We start from the raw sequence: 13,280 nt of genomic DNA on the forward strand, positions 1-13,280 counted from the left end.
GAGTCCACTTTGTTAAGCCCAATATGTCATAATATTCTAGAAACCCAGTGAGCACCACGTGTCGAATGACGTGGCATGCCAAGTCAAGTAAAGGAATCAATAGGATCATGCCACATATCAAAATGATGCAACAGACCTAGTAAAATCAAAAGCTCATAAAGATGTGTCATGTCACTTAAATCTAATTGGTCAAAAAAAGTTCACCTTCATGATGATTCTTTCCTTCCTATAACAATAAATAGGGGTCTCATAATTCAGAAAAAGGAAGAACAATTCTAATAAAAAATAAGAGAGAGCTCGTGGATCAAACGTCATAAATTTCTCTACAAATTCAGGCATTCAACATCAGTTCATCAAGATTCAAGATTAAGACCACAAGACTAGGCTGGCAACATGTGTCAAAGGCTCAAAGTTCCTGATCAAAAAGCTTTATAATGCTAGGTCACCTCAATACCCAAAAGTCCCTTGGAGAAGTATTGTACTACACCCATGCATACACCCCAGACACAAGTTCACACTATAGCTAGATAGTAGAAAGACTAGCAAGAATTGGGATATAGGTACCTGCGAAATGTGTGCTCTGTCGAAGTGCTGATGAGACTCATGATCATCTATACATGGAGTGTAATATCATTAGAAGGCTATGAAGAAGATTATTGTTGTGGATGGGTGTGAAGAGGAATGTAGGAGACTGGAAAACTGAAGTAGAGTGGGTAGCCAAACAAGCAAAAGAAAGATCAGCAACAGCTCTATCATCAGTAATGTCTTTGCGATGGTGATCAATATAATGTAGAGAACTAGGAACATCATCAGATTCCAATAGGGCATCTATAATGAAGAACAAGTTTGCAGGGAAATTGCTATCCATGTCCATATCCAAAGCAAAACATATAGGAAATGGGAAGGCCCTCTACAACAGCAAGCTACAGTACCATGAAGAAACTACCTGAATTGAATTGTTGATACAAGATCTAAATTGCAATGTTGATAGAATGTCTTGTTAGTTACTACTAGATCAGAATCCCTAACTGATAGGTGAAGTCTTAGAGAGAGCAAAGTTTTGATATCATGTATGAGAAACAGAGGGTCTGACCCTGTTTGGAACTTTCTAAATATCCTTTTGGTGAAATAAAATGTTTATTTACCAAAGTTCAAAGGCCCTTGAATTCAAGTACAAGTTGATATCAAGTTCATCAAATCCATAAATCAAGATTTAAGATCAAGACCACGAAATTCATTAACAAGCCCAAAAGCCCTTAAATTCAAGTATAAGTCAAGATCAAATCCACAAATCAAGTTCAAATTCAAGATCAAGCTCGAAGCCCTTGAATCTATATTGGAAAAGACGAATCAGAGGATTCGTAGAAATTATAACACTCACATATTGAAATCAATAAAACAATTATGGCAGAATTTTTTCTTTCCCGATTATTTATTTATTTTTTACTCAAAATTTTATTGTCCAACACTTACCTCTGGGCAAGAGTTATAAAATATCTCATAAATCAAGACATAATGTGGTATTCAATTCTAGTCCATTGAGCGTAACTTGTTGTTTTGAAGGAATCAAATAAAAAAGGGAAAAAAGGATAGGAGGTGAGAAAAAGGAAAAAAAAATGAAGAAAAAATAAAGGTTGATAAAATTTAAAAAATATAAATCAAAAAAAATAAAAAATAATAAAAAAGAGAAAAAGGAAAAATAGAGGTTGAGAAAAAGAAAAAAGTTGAAGAAAAAAAGATAAAACAAAAAAATAAAATAAAATACAGGTTGAGAAAAAATTTAATAAAAAAAATATAAATTTAAGAAAAATAAGAAAGAGAAAAAATAATTAAAAAATATAAGTTGGGAGGAAAAAAGAAAAAAAGTTAATGTTGAAAAAAAAAAAAAAGGAGAAGCTGAAAGTCAAATGAGCGTGAAGAGTTGTTTAAAAATTTTGCGGTATAGAGGGACAAATGGATATATATTCTATATATGAAAACGAAAAAGGTACAAATATATCTCTAAACTTTAATAAATGATACAAATATACTCTTTGTCATACTTGGGGTGCAAATATACCTTTATCGTTAATGAAAAGGTACAAATATACCCTCGAACTTTAATAAATGATACAAATATACTCGCCATCATACTTTGGGTACAAATATTTCCTTGTCGTTAATGAAAAGGTACAAATATACCCTTCTCATTAACGGCAGGACACGTATCAACATCGTATTAGTTGGCCTTTTTTAATTTATTTTATTTGTGAATAATTTAATCTATCCTAAATTATAACTCATAGCCGGTCCAAATAACCCGACCTGACCTGTGATACGATAAAGACCTTTGTTTGGCTGAAGAATGTCCAAACTTTGCAAGTTTTTCTCATGTTTTTGTTCTTAAAATATTGTCTTCTTGTTCACTCTTTGAAGTTGGTGGACAATGGTGTAACAATGAATTTAAAGCAGGTAACAACAGCTATGATCAAAAACAATTTCTTATTCATCGATGCTCATGAATCAGAAAAAACAAACAACAATCGTTTATGAAGAACATTAAACAGCATCAGAATATTAATCTAACACCAGAACATTAAATAACATCACAATATTGAACAAATCTCTACTCGATTCTAGATGGTAGACGGATCGAAACATGAATCAAATCGACGCGTTTGTTAGGGTTTTTTGGATTAGTGAGAGAGTGAAAAAAAGAAACACTCATGAATAGAGACGCATGATGTTTGTTGAAGCTTCCCTATTACACGGGTCGGGTGGGGTTATTTGGATCAGGTATGAGTTATAATTTAGGATAGATTAAATTATTCAGAGATAAAATAAATTAAAAAGGATCAACCAATACAATACTGACACATGTCCCATCATTAATGAGAACGGTATATTTGTACATTTTCATTAACACCGAGGGTATACTTGTACCCAAAGTATGACTGAAGATATATTTGTATCATGTATTAAAGTTCGAAGGTACATTTGTACATTTTCATTAACGGCAAGGGTATATTTATACCCAAAGTGTGACGGAGAATATATTTACACCATTTATTGAAGTTTGGAGGTATATTGATTCCTTTTCCGTATAAAAAAGACAGTAAGACTGGTTTTGAAAAACTTTTCGTCACTCAAAAAGAGGTCATTTATGTAATTTAACCTATTTTTTCGCAGCTAGTAATTCCATGTCTTTTTCCCTTTTCTAAATTTCAAATACAACGGGCTGATTTTCAAATAAAAAATGATCAAACAGATCCCAAATTTCCTTAAGGAACCAACAATACGACGTTTGAGACGAAGTAGCCTCAAGTTTTCAAGGATGCCAAAGACGGAATTACTGGAAGTACCATAGACAATGTCCCGTTAACCGAGCTTAGAATTGTGCAGAAGACCCCAAAACATTGCTGAAGCAGCAGAATTCTCTGCATCTTTTACTCGTGACTTCTCCTCTCCCATCACTCTAAGCACGCCAACAGCAACTGCAACTTGCACAGAACATATAAACCTCTTATCATGAGCAGGGCCTACCTGCCTCTCTACTCTGCATCATATAGCAAACAATGAGGAAACTAAATCATAATAACACATGTTTACAAAGAACCGGTGAAGTGGGATCTGCTGGTTCAATAAACAAACAAACAAAAAAAAAAAACAGTTCCTAAACACATATACATGTAAGAGTCGAATTTACTCAAATACTAAATCTTGCACATCCAGAAATAGTTGTAGTAACAAACACTAGCCGAACCCTGTAGCGAATCCCATGGCACGAACGGGATTAATATTGAAAACTAAGAACTAAGTACAAGAAAGAAAAGGAAATAAAGGATAAAATTCAGATTTTCATTCAAAATGTCCCCCAAAATGCAAATACAAAGTATTTAACAAGACCTAAAATAATCTAACAGACCCGACATGGGGCAACGACAACGGTGACCAACTTTAGGGACTAAAAAGTAAATAAAAAGGAATATCTAATTAAGCTTCTATTTTCAGACCCAATCCAAACCTTCGTGAATTGTTACATTCCAGCTTCTAGTTTCAAACCCAATCCACACCTTCTTCAATTGTTACATTCCATTCCCCTTCAAAGAACCTTGTCCGTCCTCAAGGTTCATAATTTTGGAGTTCCTTGAACTTGTGTTGCCTAAATAATGATATTTATAAACACAAACATATGCTCCGAAAAATCATTTCAGTTGCAACTATCAATCACCATACACATGAGGACTTGTCATCTTGCATTGCAGAACTGTTTTCCCAATCTAACGAGTGCAATTGCAACACCATTTGAAGATGTCAGAGCACCATATATTCTGCACAAATGATCTCCAAAAGGATGACCAAGTACTATTGCATCAGTTTTACCTCTAAATAGAAGTGAATCAATACTTGCAACCTAATACATCAATAATGCCACCATATTATGTCATCCTAAGAGTAGTAAAGAGAATTCCACTTGCTATAAAAGTCAATACAGCATAGCATACTTTTTTCCCAAGGACTTCTCTGCTATCTTAGAGTGCTCAGTAGCCACAACATCCAGTAAACCAAGAAGCAACACTACCGTGAACTTGAAGCAACACTACCGTGAACTTGTCTAAATAATGAACATCTTCAAAGGGTTAACGAATTTAAATGATTGAAGCTTTGTTCGTCAAACAATTCGCCAAACATCAAAATCTTCAATCAAGTATCCTACTGTTTTGAAAATGAAGTGCAATTGGACAAGTCCCACCATGCTCGAACTTAAGACACTACAGAGTTGGAAAAAATGGTTAACGTGTTCCCATGATAAAACAACAAGATGATCAAAATTTAGGGGATGAGCAGTATTAGGAGGTTGATAAGAAGGAAACTGAGAAAATGATAAATTAAGAATTAGTAGAATAGATGCCACTGCCAACCAAAACTGAATTAGCATCCCAATGAGAGCAATCACAATAACTATTGCAGTAACTTGCATGAACAAAGTCAGTTGAACATTGAAAACAAATCACAAAGGTGTTATGACTTGTCATGCACATAACATGATGGACAAAACCCACATCCTCTTTATTGTACCCCCAAACTACTTTGGTCCAAAGAAGAAATATTAAATCGTGTTTCCAAGGTTCAAAGGTAATCTCCTTTGAGAACACAGTGCGGAGAAGGTTCTTTCCCTGTATAGTAGCCTTCCATTTTCCCCCTCGGAAAATCTTTTATAGTTGACCATTTAATAATGTTTTCTCCTTCAAAATGTTCTCATCGTTCAGCATATTACATTCTAGGATTGAAAGTGATCTAATAACTTAGCTGCTCCACCAGCATCGTGACTGAATACACCAGTAATTAGGGTCATTACGATTTTAGCTACATGTTCATATGACTTTCCAAGGTCCCAAAACTCAATCACTGCAGTTGAATTCTAAAATAAACATTGTTCGACTTCCTTTGCCACAATTATGTATGCAGGAGGATCCAAGGTTCCTGCCAATTTTCTAGGAGGAAGGACCTCTAAGCATTTTGATACACCCTTGCTTGCATATAGCACTTTCAATTGATGCAGTATGGTTCCAATCACAATCCTCCAACCAAACAGAACTACTCCCCTCATACTTGATTTCAAATAGCCCATTCCATTCACACTCCTCGATAGCATGTTTCACATCAGTAAACACTTCATTAGTTTCGATAAATCTAGAGGAATCATGACTGGTGTTCACGCACAAAGCATGTAGTGATTGACCTAAGTCAAGTAAACTAGACTTCCCATACATCTCAATCAACAAAGGAAGGTTACTAACATACAAATCTGCTGCAAAACCAACTTGGAAAAAGCGTATTTTCGTATCAATTGCAGAGTATATCATTACAATTCTTGAAATTACTTTTTCCGCTCAATATTTCGTCAAACAACTTGCTAGACACCCGAATCTCTTCATATTCAGCATATGTAGCAATCAACAACAACAACAACAACAACAAACCCAGTGTATTCCCACTTAGTGGGGTCTGGGGGGGGGTAAGATGTACGCAGTCCATACCTCTACCTCTGATATGTAGCAATCACAAATTTGAATTTAACCAAGGTTATTACATATGGGGAATAACTCATACCTCCCTTGTTAAAATTAAGATCAATTCGTATTGGAATGGCCACAGTGAGAAACTTTTGATTCGTTCCCTGCTCGTTGATGTCGATAATAGAGGAATTGAAGCTAAATCCTCGTCTTTCATTAAAAGCGTTTCCTTCAGAAAGAGGTTCTTCATCCCTTTGAAGACTTCCATCGAACACCTGATCTTCCTTCGATTTTTCGTCCTTCTCATCTTCATCGTTAACTTCCTTGTGCGCATCATCACCCTGAATAGCTGATTTGGACCCATTTGGTCTACAATGTTTGATTCACCAACACGCTAGGTGAAAAAGGGCATCACAAAACTTGCAATGTAAGTTGTGATCTGATTGGGATAAATTTCTGCAGTCTCATTTCTCTGAGAACTTTTGTCAAACAGTTGGTCCTCTAACGAGTTTCCTTCCTTATTTTCAACTGCTACTACGTCTCCATCACCATCGATGTGGACCAATTGAGCATCATAATCACTACAAATTAGTGCATAAATCCTCTCCATTCACGGAGAGCGGCAAGGGAAATAGATACACCTACACTACTTCCCAAATCTTTTTCGACCTCCAGCGACTCATTCCCAACACTATCATTCCATTGCTTATATTTCACGCAGAAATCATCCCTTTGAGAAATTTTATCGAACACCTGGACCTCGATATCTCCATTTCCTTCCACAACCAAATGTTGGTCCTCTATAAGTATTTCCCTGCCAACAGAAAACTTGGTCGCCCATTCACCATGCTAACTTGTACATGAACTCGCCGGACACTTTTTCTTCTTGAAAGCTTAGTAGTAGTAGTTTGTCAACCAAGCTCGTATTTGTGCTTCTTTCTCCAAGTTCTTTTCTTGCCACTGGCGGCACCTCTTTTGTGCTTAGAGTATCGAGAGAGTAGAGAAAATGTTGTGAGATCAGAGTTCTCTGATTTGGGGGCTAGAGTTTTGAAAGAAACAGAACCAAATGAATCCATCACAGAAGGAAAACAAACTGAATGAATCACATTCCCTGTAGTTGCTTCGTTTGTCTCAAAATTGTCATAGCTAGACTTCAACAAGTTATCTAATGTTGAGGCACTCATCGACACCATTGAACCATCACCAAATTGAACCAAATAAAAACCATGATTGGCGTTGTCAACCTAATATGAGTAAGGATGAGAATACCCATGCCAATACTCATAACCATGCGAATATGATGAACCATAAAAATGAAAATTAGTCATGGTTGAGGTAGCCAAGACTTGCAGCGGTTAATAGTAACCCTGGTTGAACATGGTCGCAGAATTGGGGCTGAGAACGATAGGCTCTGATACCATTTGTACCGAATCCCATGGCGGAAATGCCATTAATATTGAAATCTAAGAACTAAGAACTAAGAACAAGAAAGAAAAAGAAATAAAGGATAAAATTCAAATTTTCATTCAAGATGTCTACCAAAATGCAAATACAAGATATTTAACAAGACCTAAAATAATCTACCAGACTCGACACGCGATAACTACAACACCGACCAACTTTAGGGACTAAAAAGTAAATATAAAGGACTCAAATAATAATACACAAACCTAGAACACCGAAAACATATAGCGAAAATAAAATAGGAGTATCTAATTAATTAAGCTTCTATTTTCAAACCCAATCGGAACCTTCCTCAATTGTTACAAGCTTTCTCCCTATTCCACTTAAACACCATTTGATTCACGCCTCACGGGCAAGAATTCAAATTCGTGGCATGCGCCTATTACACATCCCCAGTTGTACAACCTTTGCCGTCAAAAAGAAGTCCTAGAAGTCCTTTAGCATATATATTATTAATTTCTAATACATCTAACATCCATTTGTATCAAACTTCATTCATTATACTCTTGTATCCAGATTACTACAAACCTATTCTATGCAATCAAATCTCAAAGACTACTTTTACTATAAAAGATAGACAACTCTGTTGTAAAGATTGAGCCAGGTTTGAGTGTGTGGTTACAATTACCCATGAAAATTTTCTCAACTGAAGTGACAGAATATGCAGCCTAAAGAAGAAATTAATACTAATAGATTCCCTATGTCCAAGTATTTTGCCATGTTGTACATGGTAATTTGAAAATTTAATCTCCCTCTGTTACAATTTATGTGGCAAAATTTGAACAGGCAAGGAGTTGAAGAAAGAAAGACATAAACATGGTATAACATTTGTGTGATATTAAGACTTTTGAAACTTGTAGTCTCATTGTGTTCCATAACATTTGTGCCAGCTATAAGAGCTTCCTATTAAGGGTAAAATGGAAAATTTGAGTTATATTATTTTCAAATTTAGAAGTTATCATTCTTTCTAGAACGGACTAAAAAGAAAATGTTGCCACATAAACTGGAAGGAGGGAGTACAGTTTTGCAGCTAAAAGATTCAGTTTGGAATTGTTATGAGCAACAACTTCACCTCTCTGGGAGAAAAAATTTACCTGTAAGTTGGTTTGGGCCATTTCTTTTTTCCACATAGCTCATTCAGCTTCTGCTTTGCTCCTTCAAACTCTCTGTTTGGTTCAACTTCAGTATCCAACTGACTTGTAGATTTACAGGCCAACTTATTGAGTGCAGCTTTTGCAGCGTGAAGTTCAGCATTTTTCTTGTTCCCAGAAGAAGCGGAGACAATAAATTCACCATCAACACAAACACTAGCTATGTCTTTCTCTCCTTTTCTCCAATGCCTTATATCAACTTGTTTTCCATCCTTCTGGCAAGACTCATACAGCATGGTTACAGGCTGCGGTTGTTCTGACAACAAGTCCAGCGTGATAATAGGCTCGAGGAGGCCTCTAAATATCTAACACAAAATGAAACAAAACTAATCAGAAATCAGGATATCAATTCTCATCTGCAAGACAAAAATGCTGGATTTCTAAGTCCAATAAAAGCAAAATGAATTGGTTTTCCAATAATGAAAAGCTGCAAAGACAGAAGAAACACTCCTTTCGTGTGAACTACCATTTTCTTTTTCAATACCATAACAATTTCAAGTTTCAATTACTTCCTCTGTCCCAATATATGTGGCACAGTTTGAATTTCGAAAATCAGTCAGTTCAGTTTTGACCGTGAATTCGGACATGGAATTGTTAAATTTTTTAAATAAAATTTACATCTATGGAAAAAGTACTATGAGTTACAGTAATTGAAAATTTAAAATATTGACAATTTAAAATATTTAAAAGATATATGAAAGAATTACGGTAAGAAAAAGACTTGTTTGAATCTCGAAATCTGAAAGATGTCATATAAACTGGGAAGGATGGAGTAGTAGATTTGAAACACACACACTCTCTCTCACACACAACGTCGCACTAAACTTCAAAACCTTGCTTAGTTAGGTCACATGAACATATTTCATGGTAAACAGATCTAAAATGACATTCTAGTAGAAAAGGAAACCTAAATATTTATTTTCACGTACCTATTTCATAAGGAACACAGATGTGCTAAAGCATTTTAGGGGAAGTAAGGTGTCAAATCTGAAACTAACAAGATTAGCAAATGTCCTTGAAACTGGAATATTGTTTTCGAGAGTTTTTGAACCAAGTTAGCAAATTTTGTTATATGTGAATGAAAAAGGGACTTCATAAGGAACATTATATTAAACCCTGCACAATCCCTAGAATTTCTAATTCTGCAAATTACTTTCTCGAGATGCAACAAAAATTCATGAGAAAAGAAAAGATCAGAAAGTATGATCCACCAATAAATATGAACAGCCAAAGGACAGACAACTGACCACCCAGAGAGCCTTCAGATCAAAGCCACAATCCACATATACAGCGGCCGCGACTGACTCCACAATGTCAGCAAGAACTTTCGGTGCCTTCACTGCTCCTCCATGGAACTCCGTTTGCACCTCCTGTTCTACCGTTATCACGAATTCCTTCACCTAAAATCCAAATGTCCCTCAATTCACTATTTGCAAAACATTCACCATAATCAATTCACAGCAAACTAGTAATTTAGCAAGAAACCCGAAACTGATCTTGCCACAGAACAAATACTAACAAAAAATAAAACTAACCCCACATAACACTTTCCCAAACCAACAGTATAACTAAACTTCTATCCTTTCTCAATGGTCACTAGACCATCTCTTTTTTTGTTTTATCAAAGTCACATGACTTTGTCTTGTCTATTTAAGCCAATGTGTATCCTAAATAGCCTCTCTATGTCTACAAGGTAGAGGTAAGATATGGGTATATTGTAGAACCCTATTTCCTACTCGTAGCATTACACTGGGTATTATTGTTGTAGTACATAACTTTGTTCTCCCACAAAAATCACATAACCCTCACCAACAAAACAAAAAAGTCAAAAAAAAGTGCTGAAAATATAACCTTCTGATGCATAGACATTTTTCTTTTGCAGGCTTACAATTGCCGGGGGTCTATCGCAAACAACCTCTCTACCTCATCTGAGGTAGTGGTATGGATCGCATACACTTACCCTCCCCAGACCCCACTTTGTGGGAATACACTGGGTATGTTGTTGTTGGCTAAAAATTGCCAAACACTTTTAAACCTATTTTTTAATACCCGACCTTAGAAAAAATCAGAACATATAGCATACTTTATTGACAATTCATCAAAAGTTACCCCTTCAAATTGTGTTCTTGAAGATTACTTTTTTTCACTTGTTATAAACAACAGGTAGGGTTAACTTTTTTTAAAGCACAAAATACAGTGTAGTAAAAATATTCTCATAATGTACCTTTCCATCAAGGGCAGTTGTATTGTGGCGAACATACTTATAAAACCGTGGTGAATGGCGACTCTGGCAAGTTTTTCGGTGCTGATATTAGCAGCGCGTAGGAGAGAAAACTGACCAGGTTCAAGTTCAGGGTAAGCCAAGTAAACATAATTGGATACCGCTAAGCCGAGAGCAGCATCACCCATGAACTCAAGGCGTTGGTAAGAAGGTAAATCGGTGCAGGAAGAATGGGTAAGGGCTTCTTCAAGAAATTTCTCACTCTTGAATTTGTAATTCAAGATTTGTTCAACAGCCTTAATTGATGTAGCCATGTCTTTGATGATTTCATCATCAGATTCGTATGGTGATGCCACCGTTACCCAAGATTCCGGTGACAGAATATTTTTCCCCAAACCAACACTAAAACTAAACTTCTATCCCTTCTCAATGGTCACTGGACCATCTTTTTATTTGTTTTAACAGAGTCACATAACTTCATCTTGTATATTTAAGCCAACGTGTATTCAAAATAGCCTCTCTATCTCTACAAGGCAGAGGTAAGATCCGTGTACATTCTACCTCCCAAACCCTATTATTTCCTAAGTGTCGCATTAGACTGGGTGTGTTGTTGTAGCACATAACTTTGTTTTCTCACACAAAAATCACATAACCCTCACCAATATAACAAAAAAGTAACCTTCTGATGCATAGACATTTTTGTTTTGCTGGCTTAAAATTGCCAAACACTTCCCACATTTAAACCTATTTTTTAATGCCTGACCTTAAGATTAATTTTTTTAAACCTATTTTTATAAAATTAGTTATAAAATATTAAGAACTGCTAAAAAGTAGCAAGAGGTTAAAAATAGGTTTATAAAAAGTATCAATTGCTACTTTTTAACAATGTTATTCTTAATATTTGAGTATATTTTATAGATTAACGTGCTCGCACACTAATCTAGTATTTAAAAGTACAAATACAGAGTAATATAATGTACCTTTCCATCTAAGGAAGTTGTATTGTGACAAACATACTTATAAAGACAATGGCGCACGGCAACTCTAGCAAGTTTTTTGGTTCTGATATTAGCCAGCGTGTAAGAGAGAAAGCTGACCAGGTTCAAGTTCTGGGTAAGCCAAATAAACATAATTCGATATGGCTAAGCCAAGAGCACTTAAGGCGTTGATAAGAAGGTGAATCGGCACAGGAAGAATGGGTAAGGGCTTCTTCAAGAAGCTTCTCATTCTTGAATTTGTGACATGAAATTTCTTCAAGGTGTATCCTAAATAGGATCTCTATCTCTACCAGGCAGAGGTAAGATCCGCGTACACTCTAACCTCCCAGACTGTATTTCCTACTCTGCCATTACACCGAGTATATTGTTTCTAGTACATAACTATGTTTTCTCACACAAAAATCACATAACCCTCACCAATATAACAAAAAAGAAAAACCAAAAAAGAAAAAAAAGCAGGCTCAAAATATAATCTTCTAGTTTAAAATTGCCAAACACTTCCCACAGTAAAACCTATTTTTTTAACACAAAACTCAGAAGTCAGAACAAAGAGCATAGTTTACCCCTTCAAATTATGTTCCTTAAGATTAATTTATTTTATTATTCGGTAAATATAACATGTGGGGTTAAATTTTTTTCTTAAAGTACAAATACAGAGTAATATATAATATTCTGATAATGTACCTTGCCATCAAGGGAAGTTGTATTGTGTCGGACATAATTATAGAGGCCGTGGCGAACGGCGACTCTAGCAAGCTTTTCGGTGCTAATATTAGCGGAGCGTAGGAGAGAAAGTTGACCAGGTTCAAGTTCAGGGTAAGCCAAATAGACATAATTGGATACCGCTAAGCCAAGAGCAGCATCACCAACAAACTCAAGACGTTGGTAAGAAGGTGAATAGGTGCAAGAAGAATGGGTAAGGGCTTCTTCAAGAAGTTTCTTGTTTCTGAATTTGTAATTCAAGATTTGTTCAACACACTTAATTGATTTAGACATGTCTGTCATGATTCCATCATCAGATTCGTAGGGTGATGCCACTGCTACCCAAGATTCCGGTGACTGCATATTTTTTTTCAAGAAAAGAGGAAGAAACTAGGAAGAGCGTGTGTGTTGAAAGAGTGAAGAATTTTGATGTGGTGGGACTGTGTTACTACTATAAAGTGACTTGTGTCAGTACTTTCAGTAAACTGCACAGGAAAGGAGGACTTTAGGGAGGAAGACTGATGTTTGATTAAATTCGGTGAATTACGAAATTTATTTAAAGTAATAAATTTATTTATTTATGGTACCTCCTTTTGTTCGGATTAGATTTTCCATAATTATATTTTAAATCATTTTTACTTCAAATGGATTAAAAAGAAAAATAGTTAAAACCAACTGAAACAGAACAAAAAAAAGTAATTCATAAATTTATATTTTGTAAAAAAAAGGCATAACTATCCGCGGAACT

At 35.5% G+C, this 13,280-nt stretch overlaps 1 protein-coding gene across 1 annotated transcript; it reads right to left on the reverse strand.

Moving 5' to 3' along the window:
- Positions 1-3,104: 3,104 nt before the first annotated feature.
- Positions 3,105-13,078, reverse strand: LOC107863645 (ribonuclease 3-like protein 2). Its single transcript, XM_016709671.2, has 4 exons — positions 12,515-13,078; positions 9,859-10,011; positions 8,555-8,916; positions 3,105-3,535 (listed from the first exon to the last, which is right to left on the reverse strand). Exons 1-4 carry the CDS (start codon positions 12,893-12,895, stop codon positions 3,358-3,360), a joined length of 1,074 nt encoding a protein of 357 aa, XP_016565157.1. The 5' UTR covers positions 12,896-13,078; the 3' UTR covers positions 3,105-3,357.
- Between the last annotated feature and the right edge of the window lie 202 nt (positions 13,079-13,280).

Source organism: Capsicum annuum, chromosome 3 (assembly GCF_002878395.1).
Source record: "Capsicum annuum cultivar UCD-10X-F1 chromosome 3, UCD10Xv1.1, whole genome shotgun sequence".
Lineage (NCBI taxonomy): Eukaryota > Viridiplantae > Streptophyta > Magnoliopsida > Solanales > Solanaceae > Capsicum > Capsicum annuum.

Bases quoted from the DNA above. Each gene is read 5' to 3' on its own strand.
- LOC107863645 (XM_016709671.2), bottom strand. From the start codon at position 12,895: ATGCAGTCACCGGAATCTTGGGTAGCAGTGGCATCACCCTACGAATCT. The intron at 10,012-12,514 runs GTACATTATCAG...TTTGGATTTTAG, and splicing joins CAACTTCCCTTGATGGCAAG to GTGAAGGAATTCGTGATAAC. The intron at 3,536-8,554 runs GTAAATTTTTTC...TATATGATGCAG, and splicing joins TGGCCCAAACCAACTTACAG to AGTAGAGAGGCAGGTAGGCC.